Consider the following 21,198-nt stretch of genomic DNA (forward strand, 5'->3'; position numbering starts at 1 on the left):
TAATTCATGTTGTGAAAACACTCATGTGTGTTTGGAGTCAAAACACACGTTGATTTAACCTCACAGTATGTATGTCGAAGTACGGTAAAAGTAGCACAATTCAGCTCTTCTCAATTTGCCATTGACATTATTTTGCTTACACTCACTAAAACCATTTCTTCAAGAACTAGCTGTGCAGAAAGCAACCTTTCACCTAAAAATATGCTTCCAAAACGTAGATCAAATTCAACAAACATTAGCAAGTTGTAAAAGTACACAAAGCACCTGACAAGATGGACCTTGAAATAACAACATTCTGAGTACAACATTTAATACAATCGGTGAAAATAGCCAGGAGGCTGTATCACAATCACAGACACACTGAAGCACCCAGAGTAGCCGACAGTAGCCCAGAGTAGCCAGGCTTAGCCTGAATATCAGCAAGTATGAACACAGCATAGGGCTAGGAGTGACACTTTCTCAGGAAATGTTGCTGCAGGAAGCCTGGGCTACAGTGAAACCTTGTAAGTCAGGAACCTGTTAATCCACAACCTCACTTTTAAGAAGTGTCCCAGATTACAGAGTCTGTCCTGGAGTTTCATCAGAGATGGAGTCATGAGCCTGAATGATGTTCCGATCAACAGATAAGCTGTATCAACTGTTCTCTACAGATGTTACTGACTGTAAAAAGTCTTGTATCCATATCAAAATTAGTTATTCTGTATATGATTAAAGCTGAACCACTTACTGGTCTTTTTGCTCATGGTCAAAGGTAGCCATTGGAACAATAACATATCTGAATGAACTTTTTGGGAAGCAATGAATAATCAGTTTGTATCAACATTCACGAAGTTGTATCAATACTGTTTTTAAAATAAATGTTGGAATACACGCTGTTAACATGAGAGGTCACACTGTTCACTAATTCCTGTACCAATGAGTCATTAGGAGGCAGTGAAGCCTTGTCATTATCTCCTGTTAATGATGACATAAATGCACAAACTGAGTGTCCCTTGCATGCATAATACAGTGAGGTATTCCATGATAAGTACATTGTCATGTCCATTAAGCAGTACAGGGTAGTAACGACGACTTCGACAGTGTAGTCAAGAGATCAATATAGACAGTGACAGCTCTGACACTCAAGTTCTCAAGAAGTGTGCTCAGTCTGTCATTGACTTGCAGATACATTGGTGTCGTAATGCACAGCATGGAGATGTCGGGAAGGTTTTAAAGAGGACTAACATGACTTCACTTTATCTAAAGCTCAGTAACCATCAGAATTCCATTTGTCGCCGCATACACATGTGATGTTATATCTTAGCTGTAGGTTGCAGCAGTGCTGCTATGACAAGTGTAGAATGAAAACAGCTTCAGTACTTTACACATACTTTACTTTAGGATGATTTTATGCATTAAATAATGTCTTAGAGATGTAAGCAGTGTTGTCAGCAGTCAGCAGAAAAGACAGTTGATGGGGGAAACATTGCTCCCTGCCTACCTATTGCACACAGACCCCAGCAAATACTGCAGGAATGAAATCACATTTCAAACAAACTTTGAAATATTTGACCAGGTTTTTCTCTAGAGACAAATCTGTTCCCCATACTTTGATGAAAATCATATCACAGATACAAATATTCCATATATACTTCATCAAAGTATAAGAAACATTATTCGAAGAAACTGTGACCAGATATACTTCTGGAGACAAACTTTGTATCTGTGATGTGATTTTTTCATCAAAGTAAAAGTACAGCATTCTATTATTGCTCAAATATGACTGGTTAACATGTTAAAATATCAAGGATGATCCTTTAACTTATATTTTCCTTCACTGGTATTTGACTTTCATGACTGGATTATCTCTCCCTAAACAGTAAAGTTATGGACAATTTGAGGTCAACATCATAGACTGAAATATTTCCTTTTGGACTTTCAACTTATCAACTTATTTTCTTTACTATCATGAAATATAAACTCCGAAATGCCAAAACCTTTATCGCACAACGGTTAGCCAGGAACTGTGGAGAGTTCATGTGTGTCTATTACAGCTGATGATAGGCAAGTGAAGCAGTGACGACCTGAGAAACCCCTGCTGTGTCCCTACAGCGCCCCACACAGCTTAGGAGTAGCTGAGGGCCTCCATACAGGAACTGGGCCCCTTCAGAGACAGACCTCCTATCACATGTAGCCTGTTCTTGAACATGATACACGCACATGAACAGTGTGTGGTAGGTAGGTTCGAGATCTCGGTCCACGTGTTGCTAGCAGGGTCATATGCCTCTACAACTTGCAGAGGTTTGCCTGTGTTACCTGCAACATCAATACAAGGAGGGTGAAAATTGGGAGTAAATGTCATTGATTTGAATTTGTTCAATTACAGAATGATCAGTTTCTGAGACAAATACATCCTAATCCCTGCATACAAGACAATACCTAGAATGACAACAAATTCGACTGAAATGCTAACTTTACATCAGTATCTAGTTATGACAAAGTTGTTATGTCTTCACTTGAAATGATTTTTAGTTTTATGACTGGTAAAAATATACTGTTTCTTCTGATTGTCCCAATGTCACTTATCTACCTGGATATATGGTATACATACATACCTAGTCCACCTGCACACACAACCTTTCCTCCTACAATCCCAGCAGCCATATCACCTCTCTTCGTAGGCATCGGTGTGCCCACCTTCCAGGTCTCTACAAGCAAAGTTCTAGAGTAATGACACCATGTGTGCAGCGTTTCTTGATTTAACACCTTTCAATTTCAGAGGTAAATTGAAACCTGCTACTATGAAAATGGAACAAACATCAGTCTAAAAGTTTTGAAAAAGCAAAAGGCACCTGCTCTTTGTATGTGCTGTTATATGGCAGTAATTAATATTGGTTGTCTAACACTGGTCCAAGTATTTAATAGCGTACATGTCATATCAAGTGAATGGATGTAGGGATCAGGCAGAGTTGTGGAATACAATACAAGTTAAGAAAGGGTGGATCCAGAAGGAGGGTGCAAGGTGTGCACCCCACCCACCCCTCTTCTACCTCGAAAATATTTTCCCTGACGTGCATTTTCCCCCTAGTCTTTGGAGTTTATGATATGCAAGGTTTTTTATTGTAGAAATAGAAGGGGAGACAACTTTTACATCACATCTGACACGTGTTCAGAACTGCAAGCACCCGCGAATGTTCGATCCTGAAACCTGTGCCCAAACTAGCACCCATGAAACATCCCCAAAGCTACCTCCCCAAGCGAACCAAGATGGCAACCATAAATAATGTCATTCAAAAAACAAAAGTAGCAAACAAGAAAGGCAAGATTTATGGATGTCAACTTCTTTATTGTGAATGACATGACATTCAGAGCATATGCTTGCTCCTTCATCAGAAGCCATAATGTCATTCATCACCGCTCGCCCCTTTCCGTAACCATCCAGAAGACAAGAAGCTATTTGGCTTGTCCCACAATAACAGAAGTTGGTCACAAACGGTTTAATGTAACCAAGTGCTTGCATCCGTTCAGGGCCAGTGCAAGCACTTGCGGGAAGTAACAGTGTGGACGCTCATGGTTCTGAACATGCCTCTGTATTACACTTGGGGATAATCATGAAACCCAAGTTCCTAATCTGATTAAAAAATTGGCTTGAAGCCTTGAATCCTGTGTCCATATCTTCTCTTATACACAGGTAACTTGTATGACATTATGGTAGATACAAGTGCTATGTAATTCATACTCAGATGAAAACAAGTGACACTGATATTACACAGGCTAGGATGACATTGAAGAATCAGCACAATGTATATTTATCCCGACTTTTTTATTCGGCAGTGTTTTGACGTAGATTCTAATGTTGTTGTCAAGCATGCGGTTGAGTTTTCTATGACAACGTCCTTAGAACCACTTGCTTGACAACAACATAAGAATCTATGTCAAAACGCCACCTATAGGTATATCCATAAAAATTATTGCCATTCTTCATCTCCATAACTTCTACAGGCAGTCATATGAAACACTGAAAGGTGTTCCAGGAAAAAAGTTGATAAAAATGGCAACAATGATGGCCAAAATGATATATACGTTTTTATGTTGAATTTATTTATTTTCTAAAGTTTGTCTGAAAACTGATATAGTTGACACAAGGGTATCAACTGTGATTTACGGTCAAATGTTTTAGTGGGTTGGAATCGATGGTTACAAACAGGATAACTTAACAAATCTGTTAAGAACTACAGTAATTCATTAAAAAACAAAATAAATATATCCTACTTAGTATCACATCATGAATGGTATATTTGTACTTACTTTTCTCTATATTAAAGACTTCACAGACATCAGAGAAGCCGAGGTCGGGTGGTTGCTGCAGTCCCCCAAGACTGTAGATGTTGGTGTCGTCCGTCACATACATTGGGAACACACGCTTGCTAGGAACAGCAGGTAGCTTTTCCCACTTCTTGGTCTCGAAGTGATACACCTCGAAAGCATCTGTGGGAATCTTACCCTGTCGTCCACCTGGAACAGATGCCACCAAACTCTCCATGTCTTGAAACTGCTACAGTTAATACATGTTCCTGGAGCACTCGGCTAGGTGTAAAGATATTGCGATGTCATGATAAACCATGTTTCCTGACTGACCTTGGTGTCAAATGATACTTGGTGTCATGTAATTTTACATAACTGATATTCTTTTTTAATGCAAACGAATCACGATCCTGCATCAATTCTTCTAAAATTTCAGATGTCAAAGATATGATGTGGCTGAATCATGAACCAGAAGGTCAACATCAACATGTAAATGTTGTCTGCCCTAGAGCCACCTGGGAAATACTATTACAACAGAACCTATTCCAGCTTTTTGTTGAACAGTTTCTTATAGTATTTTCGATCTCATATTCTTCAAATGTATTGAATACAATATGTACTAATCATGATAATGTGCCAGATGTATCATGAAACAAGGTGTAAACTGATGTATCACAGCAAGGCCCTCACATCAGGGTATCATTGTATTGTCACACTTGTAGTGTGAACTCCACATTGCTAACTTCCAAGGCATCTTCAGATCACATTCCTTACATCACACCAGTAACAGATACACTTTCTGCATTATTTCATTAAACTATAATCAGGAATATACCTTGAGTCCTATATTTGAGGGATCTTGGACTCATACTCATAATTTTCAAGGATCCTGGATAACAAAATGGAGGTCCCAAACACTTAAATATTATTAATACTGTGATTGTATTATGTATCGTGACCATCACTTAAATTGTTACAGGAATCAGACTGCAGATGATACCATAACTCCGCTAGTAGAAAACTCAGTGATAACTTACTCTTACTTGATTGGAATTTTTACAAAAAGTATTTGAACTGCTTCTGTATCCCTGTAGATCACTAATAAATTTTGTTGTATCATTGTCCAATTTGATATGGATAGAACACAGAAATTTGTGTGCCATAAATCTCTGTATAATGAAGACAGAGATATTCATGACATTTATATTGTATGTGAATATTTGTTGCTCCATTTGACAAGGCTGACCAAATGATGTACATATGGACCTACCTATAACAAACAGATCTGATCCCATGCAGAAGGTAGCGGAGGCATAACGGGCAGTTGGCATCCCAGGTAAACGGCGCCACTTGAATGGATCAGAATCAATGTCCAACTCAAAGAAGTAGTCATTAGGATTTGTATCTTTTCCCATGCCACCAATCACAAGAATCTTTCCATCTGACAAAATACATAACAATGTGCTACAAAACAAAACATATAATAGAATATTGTAAGTATTGCCACGTAAAGCAACATTGCTCAAGGCAATGTAAACTTCTTCCCATGTCTTACACTTTCTTTACCCACAAGAGACTTATCTTCCATTGTTACAGACTATTGCTTCTATACTGCCCCTAAGTAAACACTGACTCCTAGGAGTAAACACTGTCTCTGAGCAGTAAACACCCTGCACTGCAGTAAACACTGTCCCTGAGCAGTAAACATTCTGCATGGCAGTAAACACTGTCCCTGAGCACTGCAGGAAACACTCTATTATCTCAGTGCCGTAAACAGAATACTACTGCTTGTTAATTGTGCTAAACATTGTTATCTTTAATAATCCAGCTTTTTGATGGCAGTCTGAAAGTATACAAGTTTGGATAAGATAATTCAGTGATTGACACTATGAGCAGTTATCTAAACATGTGTCAACCAAGTCAGCGAGTCTGACCATATAATTAGTTGCCTCTTACTACAAGCAAGGATTGATGAAGACCAGTTCTTAACTAGGTCCCTATAGCGTCATATACTATCTATTATAGTGAACTCCCAACTCTCTCAGTGAATACATCACTGTCTCTGTCTGGTAAACACTCACTGCAGTAAACACTCACTTTCATGGCAGGAAACATGACAGGACCTACCCTTCACTAACACTGACATTCCAAGGAGCGGTTCAATCATGCTTTCTCCTGTTGTCCACTCTTTTTTCTCTATATCATACACTTCAACCACATCGAGGGGGTTCTGTGCCTCAGACACGCCTCCTATAACTATGATCTTGTTCTTCAGTGCTGCCACACCAGGACCGGCTCGCTTCGTTGGCATTGGTGACAACTTCTTCCACTTGACTTCCTTCTCACTCATGTCATACACTTCTACATTGTCCAGAGGTGCCCCCTTCTCATCACATCCCCCCACCACATACAGGCAGTCCTGGTACGTCACTGGTGTTGCAAACACCCTCTTCGTGGGCATGGACTTCATTGACTGCCAGCGGAAACTTCCTGACGACATTTTGTCACTATTAAACTGTAAAAAAGAGTCAAGATGAAAAGAGCACTCCAAAGTGCTTTACAAATGGTAGTACTACAGGCTCATTAGAGCACTGAGCAATGTATGTTTATGTTTAGCATGATTTAGTGATGGAAAGTATGGGGCATATGTGCCTGTGGAATCAAACCATAGCCTTCTAATACGTGTTCTGTGGGTTGACTCAAGCCCTGATATAAAGTAAATACAATATACAGATTGTGTGTTGTGGCAGTCACTGAGTCGGTGTTTTGATCACTTACTAAAATGGACTGAATAGTACCAATAACAAACACTCTCCAGTTCTGTCAGTTGTAAGACTGTCAAATTTGGTTTCCCTCAAAATCTGCAAATTCATGCCTTTAATTCCCACACATATCTTAACTATGTTGCTCTTGTGGGAGTTCACAGATTAAGTTCTCTCTCTACTGACTAGCAAACAGTTACCACACCAGTTATCGCCAGCACCAGCTGTAGCGCTGGAGAAGACAGCCTGATTTGCAGTTTTGTAGTATTTCTCACATTGACACAGCATTAAAACCATAAGCTACGAGAATTAATATCCAGCTGTTTTCTCAACCGCTACATCTGGATGCTGGCGTCAACTGATATGTGGCGAGAACTGGTCGCTAGCCAGTACAATAACAGAAACACATATCCCATTCCTACAGCCGCGCACGCGCACTCTCTCTCGCACGCACACGCACGCACCCACCCACCCACCGACCCACCCACACACACACTTTTATAAAATAGGTCCAACATCATTTCATATTGAGGCCGTATTCCAGCATATAACTAGACGACTTCGCACTAGGCCTGGAATTTGAGTTTAGTCATACGAACTAGATGACATGGATGTATCGACATCGATAGCCATTGTGAAATTCACACGCACATTTAATTATTGCATCGCTTCAACTCTTGTCAAATCAGATGGGCGTGATAAAAGTCACACAGTTTCCTTTCAAATACCAGAATGCTACAAGTAACCGAACCAACCCGTACTGCTGAACAGACAAACTTGGCTGACTTAGCCTATTTGACACTGATCGACTATCGTCGGAATCTCTGATCACAACCACGGGTGGACTGATCTAATATGTTAATTCACTGCACGCGAGATGAATGTTCTGCTCTTATTAGTTGTAGAACTAATCTACATGTAATATATAACTGATTGTCGAGTGGCAAAAGGCTAAGATTGTCAACATGGACACATGCTCACCGGTTTCCTGTAGTAATGTTTTGATGTAACTTGGGGAAGCGACCTCTCTGTTCCACAAGGTAGACAACTCTGTTTTCGTCACGGCCAGAGTTCACAGTTACTATTCATTTATACCGGGGATAATGTACGGGTTGTAGTCAAATGGGCCGAAATGAAAATTCAGAGAGGCCGACAAATATAAATCTAATAAATTACATTGTAAAATGGTGTAAAAAGTGTTTGGTTTGTCGAGATTTTAATTGGAATTTGAACATGACTCTACTTGACTCATGCATGGGATGTTTGTTGTTGTGGCAGTAGGTTAATCCAAATCTAATTTAAACACACACAAACAAAATGTCAAACTCATCCGAAAGATGCTTGATGTCGTACACCGTCCACCCCAAGTCCGACACATCATGAACAGTGAACTAGTGTAAACCATTACCCATGAAATTGCGTAAATTATTTTATGCTAATTATGAGAACCTGTGTTACTTAAGTAAATGATGAACTGTGCGTATTGCCATTACAAGAAATCTTGGCTACATGCTTGGCTATTACTATGCCATTACCATTTTATTAATATGTACTGACTTTTTGTCACGGCCCATTTGGCTTTCACCTCGGCCCTTTTGTCTTTTTACACCGGCCCTTTTGACTTGGCACCTCTTGGCCCTTTTACCTTCGGCCCATTTGACCAGTTCCCATAATCTACAACATATAGAGACTTATCAGGGATACACTGTTAGAGTCTCCCTGGCCTCTTATAGTCTCCTTGGTGATACGTGATGACGGGGCTAGAGCAAGCCGCCAAATGTCGTACTCTCATAGTCTCCTTGGTCATACTTGATGACGGGGCTAGAACAAGCCGTCAAACGTCATACTCTCATAGTCTCCTTGGTCATACGTGATGACGGGGCTAGAACAAGCCGTCAAACGTCATACTCTCATAGTCTCCTGTGTCATACTTGATGACGGGGCTAGAACAAGCCGTCAAACGTCGTACTCTCATAGTCTCCTTGGTCATACTTGATGACGGGGCTAGAACAAGCCGTCAAACGTCGTACTCCAGGATTAAAAAAAGCTGTAACAGCTTGCGCGCCTGTCATGTCACTGCGGTAGTCAGTGTGGCCTCCTCACAGTCCCTGAACCATTGTCCAACAGTACTAGTCAAGCACTTCCTGCAATGATAAAGCAATCATGAAGCAAGTCTATACTACACAATTTCACAAGGGCTGTACATTCTGTTGAATTCACAAGCGAGGATTGAGGCTGTACGAAGGACGAAGAAAATGTCAAAGAAATAGAGTGAACACAGCACTTAATACTTTCTGTACAATACAACCGATTAGAATTATTTTAATACTACTGAATGCATATGTATAGGTTTATAATGCCTTCCTTGCTGGTTTTTGCTCAGGATCAAGGACGAAAAGATGGAGAAAATTGAAGAATGGAAGTAAACCAATATTTTACGTCCGCTTCGAAAGGTGATGCTTTCGGTTTATACCCTGCATTGGTTTACACCAATATGCTTCCTAACCATGACTACTTATGCACAGGTTTTTCACTCATACTCGGCCAGTTAGAAACGGTCAACGAAATATGATCTAGTACTACCCAACCGTGCTTAGAAAGCCGCTATCCACTCAATATGATTGAACTAATTATGAAATATAATAGATATTTCTAATAATCGTTAACGACTAGTAACAAAGTTACAAACCAATCCTGTTAAACTAATACAATAAATTATTATTAATTTAGGAGTCCATATCTTACAAGGGTTAAGGAGTCGGAATATAAACTGCCGAACACTAAGAAAGCATACATTTGAACACTGCATTGGACCAAATATACTGGACCAGTGAGAATAGAAGCTGTAGCTAATCCCTAGTTGGACCAAATATGCACCCATGTTATCGACACGCCACTGAAACCAGTCGCTGAAAACACGATCTCCAAAACGTAACCACGATGTCCGTTTGAGACAAATCACCAGCGAAATCACCAGTGTTTGTTTTATATTAGCCTCCAGCAAACGTGAGTGTATGGTCTTTTTGTATCCTTCGTACTGAGCCCCGTATCAGGAATCTGTACAAAAGGCATTATCCCCTGCACGTTTCATCTGACATCAAACGAGGTGTCCAACCTCCAGACGGTAGAGGCTGATCCAGTGATCCAGTTGGAAACCATACCATATGATAAACATGTATGGCTACTGAACTATCAGTAACCCCTTAAACACCATTGGCGGTGGGGTTGCCTGGTGAGGACATAGTTGCTAACAGGAACATTCACTCTTTAACTGTCAACTGCAATGTCACCACCACACCTAACATACATATTCGGAATATCTGCGGAAAGACCACACCCTGGACTGCAATCTCAATCTGGACTGTGAGATAAATAACACATTCTTGTAATATGTCAAAAAGGAAGCCACAACATAGGCGGGTCCAGAGGTGGGGTGCAGGGGTGTTCACCCACTCACCCACCCCTCCCTTCATCCTGAAATAAATGACCATTGAAACTCGGGTGAAAATGAAGTGGGCACCCTCCTTTTCTCAACAGTGTTCACCTAAGCTGCATGTGTGTTAAAACTTTTGGTTCGGGCTACTTTATGTAATGTATAATCCTTTCGAGGAAAAACGAGGTGAAGTAAGTGGAGACTGTGGCTCTTCACATGTGTGACATTAAATGAATGAGTGAGTGCGGTTTTACTCCGCTTTTAACAATATTCCAGCAACATCACGACGGGTGACACCAGAAATTGGTTTCACACATTGTACCCATGTCGGGAATCGAAACCGGGGTTTCGTTGTGACAAGCAAATACTTTATCCACTAGACTACGTCTGTCTTTTCCAGACTGCATTATTTACAGACCGCCTCCATGTAGCCGGAATGTTACTGAGCACAGCAAACAACCCAAACCATTTATTTTTGCGGATGGTGTGCCTTATACCCCAAGTGGAATCCGACTGGGTATCCTAAGGCTTTGACGTATCACAGTGTACATTCTTTATGATACCAGGGTTGTAACCATGCCTTCTGCCTTTCATGGGTTAATTACCCATTAGCGGTACCCAAGACTCTGCATATGTTCAATGCTCTCTTTTATGGAAAAAGCCCCAAACACAGCCAGACATCAGGACTAGTAACTTCAAAATGTTACCAGACGTGACACCAAGATAATAATAAATAATGTGGGTATTTATATGGCGCTAGATCCAGGTACTAAAACCCGCTCATGGCATTTCAATACTGTAGGAGAAAAAGGTACATACAGAGAGACAGTTGAAACGTAGAAAGTCTAGTAATAGGCAAGATGAAAAAAGTGGGTTTTTAGAGATGATATAAATGTGTCCAGGGATTCAGCATTCTTGATGCGAGTGATATGATCTTTCTTGGACCTGAGGCAGACGATGCGAGCATCTGAGTTCTGTAGTGTTTGAAGTTTGTAAAGTTGAGATGACGAGATGCCAAAGTGCAGACTGTTACAGTAGTCGAGTCGAGGGAGTATAATGGATCGGACCAAGGAATGAGCACATTCTGTTGTGATGAGATTTCTGATGGTGATGATTGTTCGCAGATAATTATGACAGTTCTCGTAAAGATGGTTGGCTCGTGATTCCAAAGACAAACTGGCATCAGGATATACTCCAAGATCCTTAATGACAGGGGAATGTTTGGTGTGACATGTGGAAATCTTCACATTGCAGATGGAGGTATTCTGCAGCTGTTAGGGATTTCCAAGGACGAGCAACTCCGTTTTGTCGCTATTCAGTTTCCTTGTGTTCATCCATGTCTTTATGTCGGAGACGCAACTGTCTATGACTTGTAGATCAGTGACTGGAGATTGCATATTAAGTGTCCTGGTTATTTGATAGTCATCCATATAGGCGTAGTGCCCACAGTCACGAGAGTCAATAACCGTGGAAAGAGAGTTTACATATAGCAAGAAGAGAATAGGACCACGCCACATGTTAACTCTACTTTGTCAGATATATGATTCTGAACTTTTACAACCTGTGTTTGTTGGTCCAGACATGAGGAGAACCAGCTGAGTGCTTGTCCTTTGACACCAAGTTCACGTTCCAATGTGTATAACAGGCACTTGTGGTCAACTGCACTAAGGTCAAGCACGACCAATGCCGCCATATTACCACTGTCCAGGATCATTCTAAGATCATTCACTAAGCGTAGGAGAATGGTCTCAGTTGAGTGGAATGGTCTGTACGCTGGATATTGAGGATACTGGATGTGTGATCCAACACCAGGAGTGTTGGCACTGGATCAGATTCACATGTGATTCACTTTGGGAAAATGGTTCAAAGGCCTGGAGAGGAGGGCCATCAAACGCAATCGTACCAGACACGGGATCCTGAGGTACAATGGAATCAAGGCGTTTTCTTATGTTTAGAACCTTATCCTTGTAAAAGTTGTTGAAAGTTTCTGCAAGTTTGCCGCGATCATCACAATTAGGAATAACCTCTTCTCTCTTCTTACCAAGAAGAGAGTCACAAACTTTGGTAACTGCCTTGCCTAAAAAAGTTTCTTTTACACTCCTCAATTATTTTTGAAACTTTGTTCCGACAGGACTTGTAGATCTGGTGGTCTACCTCCAGTCCCGACTTTCCCACGGTGAATTTACTCAGATGTATGGAACATCTGAAAATGTTATCAGACCATCGGGCTTTCAAGCTGTAAACTGAGATCGTTCATCAGAAATCTAGCCAGTCTTGAGACGGGACTTTACCGGGACTTATTCATACACTGGCTATAGTATCAGCATTACTCTCTGGCTCTGAGATGCGGTATAGCATCGTTTTAAGTGACTATCAATAATAATATCATGTCTAGGAACACAGGAACGGATTGTGCGGATCGAAGCCACTGCTAAGTGTGCTAAACAAACACATGCCAAATCCGCATAGGCATAGTGTCGGCATGATTGTGCATTTCACGAAGGTGCTCGTATGCATTGTCACGTGAATTAGTGGTTATTTTGTAAACCAATCAGAAGCGACTTCCCTTGCACTACTGTTTGGAGGAATGGAAGCAGACGTGACAACGCAGCTGGTGCAAGTCAAATGAGTGTCAACACTATTCAGGTTTAGCTATAAACTCGGTACATTCAGGGAGACTATATAGAGATCGAGACTATCCCTGGTACTATTAACAGTTAAGGAAACTCTGTAGTGCAAGTACAAAAGGCTATAAATATTTTGTTATTTAATGACTGATCCGGGGTAGAATAGCCCTACGACAACCCATACTTTTCACAAAAGGCGACTATGCTTGTCGGAAGAGGCGAGTAACAGGATCGGGTGGTCAGGCTCGCTTACTTGGTTGACACATCGGTTTCCAACTGCGCAGATCAATGCTCATGCTGTTTGTCACTGAACTTTCTGGTCCAGACTCGACTGTTTGCAAACAGCCGCAATATAGTTGGAATATCGCTGAGTATGGCGTAAAACTAAACTCACTCACTCACTCACTCACGCTCTGGATGATTGAACGATATATTATTGTTGTATTTTTATTTGCCTTTTTATTTTTTTTTCTATTTCCATTCAAATGCCATAAACATATAGAAATCAGCCGTCAAACAGTCGTCTTATGGTTGGAAATGGTTAAATGGTTTTGTAACTTTGTTTGTGTACAACGTGAATTTAGTGGACAAAGGGAGTGGTCCTCGTTTGGAGCGAGGTTCGTGGTTTTTCAGTCATTTGGTGCTGGAGTAACCGAGCACTTTGCGATTCTGTTTGTCCAGGTGTGAACAAATCAACTAATTCCGTGATCAAACAAATACCATCAGCATAAATGACGTCCCTATCGATTGAACACACTTTCTGAATTCTGTAATTCAACACAGTAATGTTATGTTTCACTTAACGGGTAGGTTAAAACCAACCTATATAACTGGTATACACAGGGTTATACACAGAAAGTTGTCAAACTTCCGTAAAATTGCAAACATCAGTACTGACTCATCTACGCCTGCAATACCGATCAAACCACCGACTGAATTGTTTGTAAATCACTGACAGAATAACAAACAGCTCCGGATGAACAGGCCTCAACGTGAATCCAGTACAGTGCTTCTATGGTGGCTCAATGCTCAGTCTGCTGGAGGTAGGACATTCCTCGTTTTTCATTGACAGTGATGGGAACACATGTGGACATATAGAGTGGTCTTCGTTAGGAGCGAGGTCAGGACATTGATCGGGGTTTTGGCGATGATATGGTCCCCTGGGTAGACGATTCTTTTGTTGATATATTGCTGGTTGATTGCTCCGTGCCTCTGTGACCTGCGATGAACGGCAGGCTCATGAGGTGGATGGTTTGGTATGGTAATAGCAAACACAGAAACCGTCAGGACGAACCTGAGTTCGAATCCACGATTACAGGTTTCCTCAGACGACTCGGCAACACGTGTCCACTTAAGTGTCACGATTACATGTGCCGACAGATAATTCTAATGTGCAGTAAGCGTAGTGATAGTCCTCGGCAACGAGATTCCATGTTAGGCTGACAATACATTTCACAACATGGTATTCGGGGAGAAACGTTTCCTCTTTGGCCAATAAACACGGAGAGAAACCGATCCGTACAATCAGAACAAACTAACGGTAGTGCGTGTTTTCGTCATGCATTTGACAAGGGGAATTAGATCAATATAGAGTTAAAGCACATAAGAGTTAAAGTTAAAGCAGTTAAGCACATTTATAGCTTAATAATCACAAACTATACAGAACATACAATAGTCCATAGTGGAGATTCTGGCTCAGATGTCAAGTGTTCGAAAGCATAAATTTATCTCATTGTGTCTTTGATTTCCAGATTTATCTTCATTAAATCATTCATTATGCACTTATAACATCACAGCCCACACATCAGAGATACTTGTCAAACAGCCTCGTGAGATTAATGGCTGTGGGTGAAGTACATCATCGAGACGACTACTGCAACAGCAATTGCACAATGTTGGATGAGTATACTTGGAATAAACACATATACTTGGAACGTATCTCTCTCTCTCTCTCTCTCTCTCTCTCTCTCTCTCTCTCTCTCTCTCTCTCTCTCTCTACTGTGATAAAAGGTCAATCCGTTTTTGAAACTGATGATCGGTTTAATTCAAACACATGTAAATGATATACAAATTGTCGGAAAGATTTCAAAGTTGACATGTTTGATCATCAATACTAAAAGACGAATGTCATTTACAAATCAAAATGACGACAGGTGGCGCGTGCGATCCGAAAGACAGTAACGTGTATGGCCCAACTGAGCGTTGACAACAGCGTTCCATCGTCTGTACATGGAGTGGATGAGACGGTTGATGAAGCCCATAGGACCTTTTGCCCAGATACGGTGATACACCTGCGAGAGTTTAGCTGCAATTGTCGGCCTTGGTCGCACATCATTGAGTCTCCTTTGAACCTCGTCCCACAAGTGTTCTATCGGGTTGGACTGATGGCATGCCAATGAAGAATGCGTATGCCGTACGTTGCTGTGGTCGTATTGGCACGTGCGTTGTCCTGCTTGAAGACGTGGTTTCCATGACGACCAAAATGTGGCACGACGTAAGGGTCTTGATCAATGTAGCGGGCAAATGTTACATCATTTCCTCTACCAGGACCAATGTTCTACCAGGGCCAAGTTTGTGACTGAGAGCAATAGCACCCCACACCATTATGGTGTAGAACGCGTGCGCGCGCGTGTGAGTATTTAGCGCTTCTTCCCCTTCATCTGCTACCATCGAACGATGGGTTAATGAATTTAAGCATGGTAGAAAGAGTCTTGAAGATGACCCCCGTCCATGTCGCCCAACAACAAGTACAAGTCAGGAAAACATTGACAGAGTGCATAGACTTGTGCTGGAAAATCGTCGAATCACACTCCACGAGTTAGAGGAGACCACAGGCATTTCACACGGATCCATTGAGACAATTCTTCATGAACAACTCGTCATGTCTAAGGTGTGCGCAAGATGGGTGCCAAGAATGCTTACAGATGAAATGAAGCAAACAAGGGTCACCATAAGCAACTCCATGCTAACCAGATACAACAAGAATCCAGAAGATTTTCACTTTAGGCTAGTAACCTGTGATGAAACCTGGATCCACCACTATGATCCCGAGAGCAAACAAGAATCCATGGAATGGAAACATGTCACTTCTCCTAGGACCAAAATGTTCAAAGCTTCCAGATCAGTGCAGAAGGTAATGGCGACAGTCTTCTGGGATAGCAAAGGCATCATCCACATAGATTACTTACCAAAAGGAAGAACAATGAATGGGGAATATTACGCTAACTTGTTGAGGCAAGTGCGACAGTCAATCAAGGAGAAGCGCCGGAGCAAGATCAGACGTGGTATTCTTCTACATCAAGACAATGCTCCAGTACACACCTCTCGCGTTGCAGCCGCTGCTGTCCAGGAATGCGGGTACGAAATCTTGCCGCTTCCCCCCTTCTCTCCAGACCTGGCACTAAGTGATTACCATCTGTTCCCAAATCTCAAGAAACACCTGCGTAGTCGTAGATTTCAGGATGATAATGAGCTTATTGCTGCTACTGAGGCTTGGTTTGGGGACCAAAATGGCGCCTTCTACAGAGATGGCATCAGTGCCTGGCAGAAAAGATGGAACAAGTGTCTTGACTCTCAAGGGGACTGTGTTGAAAAATAGATGTGGTTCATACCAATATTTTGTGTTTTTCTGTGCAAGGCTCAAAACGTATTGACATCCCCTCGTACAAATGTACACCTTTCAAATGATTGCCTCTAAAATTAATTTAAACCAATATGTGTTCATCAACGGGATTCAACTCAGGCCAGGTGTATGGTACTCGACAACTCAAGCATTTCGTTTTCAGTTCGGAAAGCAACTCAAAAGCATTACTGTGTGACTGAACTTCAAGTTATAAACAGTAGCTATAACATGAACGTGCGGTTAAAACCATACTTAAAATACATACAACAGGTCACCTATGATCATCTGTGATCACCTATGATCATCTGTGATTATCTGTTATAACATATATCAACATATCGTCCTCATACAAAGGCTGATGTTGCTATCTATTCCATCAACAATATGATTAATATAGATAATGAAGAGGCCCTAAATCGCAGTCTAAGTAAACTTAGTCTCAGTGTATTTCGTTACACTCCACCACTGAGTCTAAGAAAACCTAGTAGAAGGTCGGGTCAGGTAACCTTTGAGCGACTAATAACCGTCCAATCAAACGCGAGACGGTTACATAGATTTAACCAATCAAGCAACGGCTACTATTTAGGGATCGGAGGGACTTTCAAAATATTCAGGTTACCGGCACAGATCTGAGGATAAGTTTACTTAGACTGTCCTTAATCGGAGCATCGAGGCATGCCAGCTTCCGCAGATTCAATATCTGAACTGTATCCAGGAAGCTTCAAACTTAATCTCTCTTGTACAGTCCATGTCATTTTGTGATCTATACAAGGTAAGCCACTTGTCAGGGAGCACAAATTAGGACTGTTCCATTTCTGTCAAACGCGTTGTCTTGACTAATCTCCCTCATCACTGTTTAAGACATGAGCCTCTGAGTTGAGGGAGATACCCACCCAACCACCCAACCACCCAACAACCCAACCACTTATCCAACGAACAGCACGTTGTTATTGATTACATTTGTACAAGTTTGTAAGTTTGCAGTTGGTGTTCAAGATTTCTGGACTCTTGTCATTGACTCATGGGTACAACCGCGTTCATTGTATATCCGAGCACTCGCCGTATTAGCAGTATTACTGCATCAACTCACTTACCATTAAGGACAGATGCACTCACACTCGCATTGGATTATTCTTGTGACATTGTAATACGGAATGAAGATCTGTTCTTTATACCCCAGTGACGTCACCATTCATGTGTCAACATGTGTTGAGATATCAAATACATAAACAATGAGACAACTGATTCGTGAATCAGTCCAAAACAATGTCGAGTTGTAAGGCGACTTTCGATCTTGAATACTAGTAGAAGTTACATAGGTGGTGTATTCCCCTCACTCATAGCAAACCACAATAAACTACAACAAGCAAGAGATATTGTCAACGACAGTATGAAAAATACTCCATCCAAAGCTCTCTCAAGTGAGAAGGACATACAGCACCCCCTGAATCGCCTCCCATGTTTCACCTCTACCAGTTCAGTCCCACTCATCTTGTGCTTTGCAGCCGTTTCTTCAGCCTTCTCCTTCCGGTGATGCACGCCGAGAACGGCGATGGACGCGAGAATGGTGAGGAAGCCCTGCACCTCCAGTAAAGCCAGGAACAAGGCAAGCAAGGAGACGGAGTCGGAGGTGGGGGGCATGGTTTGTTGGATGAGGTTGAGGAACACAGCGTGAGAGACAAACACAGCCATAAGGAAGGCGAGTTTCTCCCCCGACCTGGCGGGAATAAGGAACACACATGGGTTCAGGAGAGACATGAGCACCATGGGGAAGATGATGTTGATGACGTAGTAGGTTGGCCTTCTTTCTAATGATATTACGAACTGTGCTGCATTCACGCACCCAGGTTCCACCGGCACTAGCTGGGAATTCGTGTGCAGGTAATTCCACTCCCCATTCTGTACGGTCATGTCTTTCACGCTTTGTAGATTTATGGCATCTACTGTAAAATTTATTTTGTGTCCGAATGTAGGCATGATGGTGACGAGACATCTTTGTTTATCAAAAGGGTATCTATATACGTCTATTTTACACGATGTACGGAAGGTGCCGGGCAGCTGCCACGACGCGTACCCTTGCCACGAAACAAAAACATTTCTGCTGGCGACTGGCTCCTGACTGTCTATGCTGTTTGATAATATTATACCAGGGGTCCACAATTTACCAGGCTCTACCTCAATGATCGTATTATCGTGGTACTGGGACGTGTTCCAAGCGAGGTCCATATCCCTCCAGCGTAGTTCGAAGAAGGCCAGTACGGTGAGGATCTGACGTGCCGAGTCCAGGTCAATGATGGCTACCGGCTCAAACGTTACGTCCACGTCAACACTGGAACTGTTGTCAACGAAGGGAGGAATGGTTTTGTTCGTTCGGTCAAACAAGGCATCATGCAGCGACACCAAAGCTGCTCGTTTTTCTGATTGTCCCCACACAACACAGCATAGTGCGACACAACACAAGACGACGCGTTGGGCAGACATGGTAGTCTCGTTCCTCGGGATGACGTACACTGCAGGTCAGGTATGACTTAAAGATGCGCCTCTGTACTTAACTCTGTTATTTACCGAGTCACTTTACGCCAGAGGTGATTTTTGTATTGCCACCGTACACCAGATGATATGACTATAGTGAGTTTGGTATAGTCACTTTACGCCTAATGTGATTTTGTACTCCAAATGGTATGGCTATACATGTAGTGACTTTGTTATAGTCACCTTACGCCAGTGCCTAATGGTCTCTGTGGTATTTTTTACTTTGAGGTGTGATTCTGATGTTCGATATCACAGGATACACACACTCCTGTACTTTCCTTGTACTTTCCTTGCACTTCAGACGCCACTGTCCCGTACGTAGCTGAACGTCAGACTATACCACATCACACGTGACCCTTTGTCTGGTGTCGCTGCATCACCAGGTTGCCGCAGCGTTTAACACTGTCCCAGCAGAAAGACAGGTAACTGTGTAATTCTGATGACTGATGATATTACATTACAAGACAAAGCAGCCACTCCTATGGTTTCACCCAGGGGCTCTAGTGCGACGGGTAGACAGGTTGGCCCTGTCTGTTTCTTGCGAAAATTACCGTCATCAGATTCACTTCCAATGTCCATCAGCTCCTGGCGCCAATGTCCGTCATGTTTCCATTTGAAGCAACGTTCTTCGCGGTACAACCAGTCCTAGATGTTTGAACGTCCCATTTACAGGTAGTATTCATGTACTAGCTAGTATTTACTTCTCCATTAGTCTGTTGTGGAACACGTGCTTCTTATCACTCAAAACGTCATGAAGTTTACCGTCTCTGTTGACAGGTGGCGAGCGTTGTTTGTCACGGTCTCGGATACGGATGAGGATTATCTAGTGCAGAACTGCACAGTGACTTCCGGCCCTTGGGGAATGTGATCCTATTACATGATATATCGATATTGTACGTTTAATGGACGCGTGGGATGCTGCTAGCAGTTACAATTATTTCTGTCGGCGTTCGAGGAGTGTGCATATGCCTCCCTATTAGTCGCTATGCCTCTGGCGTTTGATTGGATAGGAACCACTTCCATCGGGAACGTACCCAGCTTTGACAAACAAAGGGTTGATCAATGCATTATTTGGCTTAAACTGACCCATTAGGCAGATATTATTTTCAATGATGCTTTGTTAGTTTTTGCTAATGAAATCTTCGATAAGTCGGTGGAAGTATGTGGATAAACGCATCTATTTGTTTCGTGTTTTGGGTGCCAGGTAACCATGCAAGATAATAGTTCCTAGTAATAGTTGTTTGAAAACAATAAAGGTAAAAATTTCTGTGTGTTGTTTTCTAAAACATTACAACCGGTAAGGAAAAATGAGACTACATGCTGAGGGAAAATGGGTATGTTCGAGTTGATCTGTTTGGGTAACCAGTGCCTACTGTCGTCACCATATGTTAAACACCGGTGTGTGTATACCGCCTGTAGGTCTCCCAATGTCGAGACAAGTGAAACCACTACTCCAAATGGGTCGGAGGCCTGTGACGCACATGTCTACCTATTACGTCTCTGACATTTGCAATAGAACAAAGGCCTTGGCAAATATACTGAAGTGAAAAAGAAAGGCAACATTCGGACAAATGAAATCTCATAAAAGTAAACGTTCAACTTTATGTTGTCTTTTTTAAAATTTGACAAAAAAAACGAGAGTTGCGCCACACGGTCAAATACTTGAATGGACGTCTAGTAACGGATTCAGTTATCAGTCTGTAGCTTGGTGATAGGGTTCCCATTAAATATATGGAAATGTTCTAATACCCCAGCAGGAAAGTACCATCCCGTTAGCAGCATATATGCTGATGTTGTCCTACACACTCACTTTCTGACAAGACCAACCGAAACAGTCAGAATATACAGATGTGACTGTGTTTATGGTTAGGTCAAAACAACAGACTAATATCATCTCCTTGTTTCGGAATGAAATAGACACGCACGATAAACACAAAT

General features: G+C 41.8%; 2 protein-coding genes across 3 annotated transcripts; both read right to left on the reverse strand.

Moving 5' to 3' along the window:
* Window positions 1-1,356: 1,356 nt before the first annotated feature.
* Window positions 1,357-8,044, reverse strand: LOC137296572 (kelch domain-containing protein 8A-like). Of its 2 annotated transcripts, none has more exons than XM_067828376.1 (6): window positions 7,802-8,038; window positions 6,412-6,799; window positions 5,555-5,725; window positions 4,288-4,494; window positions 2,595-2,687; window positions 1,357-2,295 (listed from the first exon to the last, which is right to left on the reverse strand). In XM_067828376.1, the coding sequence occupies exons 2-6, from the start codon at window positions 6,782-6,784 to the stop codon at window positions 2,105-2,107; spliced, it is 1,035 nt and encodes a 344-aa protein (XP_067684477.1). In that variant the 5' UTR covers window positions 6,785-6,799; window positions 7,802-8,038; the 3' UTR covers window positions 1,357-2,104. The 2 variants fall into 2 exon arrangements, with proteins under 2 accessions (XP_067684477.1, XP_067684478.1); XM_067828377.1 differs by having other exon boundaries at window positions 1,807-2,295; window positions 8,028-8,044.
* Window positions 8,045-8,806: 762 nt separating this feature from the next.
* LOC137297357 (neuronal acetylcholine receptor subunit beta-4-like) lies at window positions 8,807-19,017 on the reverse strand. The gene is made up of 4 exons (XM_067829366.1): window positions 18,090-19,017; window positions 16,519-16,646; window positions 15,303-15,487; window positions 8,807-8,867 (listed from the first exon to the last, which is right to left on the reverse strand). The coding sequence occupies exons 1-4, from the start codon at window positions 18,952-18,954 to the stop codon at window positions 8,807-8,809; spliced, it is 1,239 nt and encodes a 412-aa protein (XP_067685467.1). The 5' UTR covers window positions 18,955-19,017.
* Window positions 19,018-21,198: the final 2,181 nt, after the last annotated feature.

This window comes from Haliotis asinina, chromosome 9 (genome assembly GCF_037392515.1).
Source record: "Haliotis asinina isolate JCU_RB_2024 chromosome 9, JCU_Hal_asi_v2, whole genome shotgun sequence".
In the NCBI taxonomy this organism is placed as follows: Eukaryota; Metazoa; Mollusca; class Gastropoda; order Lepetellida; family Haliotidae; genus Haliotis; species Haliotis asinina.

Bases quoted from the DNA above. Each gene is read 5' to 3' on its own strand.
- LOC137297357 (XM_067829366.1), bottom strand. From the start codon at position 18,954: ATGGACCTCGCTTGGAACACGTCCCAGTACCACGATAATACGATCATT. The intron at 15,488-16,518 runs GTAATCACTTAG...GCATGCCATCAG, and splicing joins TTGAGATTTGGGAACAGATG to TCCAACCCGATAGAACACTT. The intron at 8,868-15,302 runs GTTGGGCCATAC...GGCTTGTTCTAG, and splicing joins AACGCTGTTGTCAACGCTCA to CCCCGTCATCAAGTATGACC.
- LOC137296572 (XM_067828376.1), bottom strand. From the start codon at position 6,784: ATGTCGTCAGGAAGTTTCCGCTGGCAGTCAATGAAGTCCATGCCCACG. The intron at 5,726-6,411 runs GTAGGTCCTGTC...GTATTTTGTCAG, and splicing joins AATGTCAGTGTTAGTGAAGG to ATGGAAAGATTCTTGTGATT. The intron at 2,296-2,594 runs GTATGTATGTAT...TTGATGTTGCAG, and splicing joins TGTGTGTGCAGGTGGACTAG to GTAACACAGGCAAACCTCTG.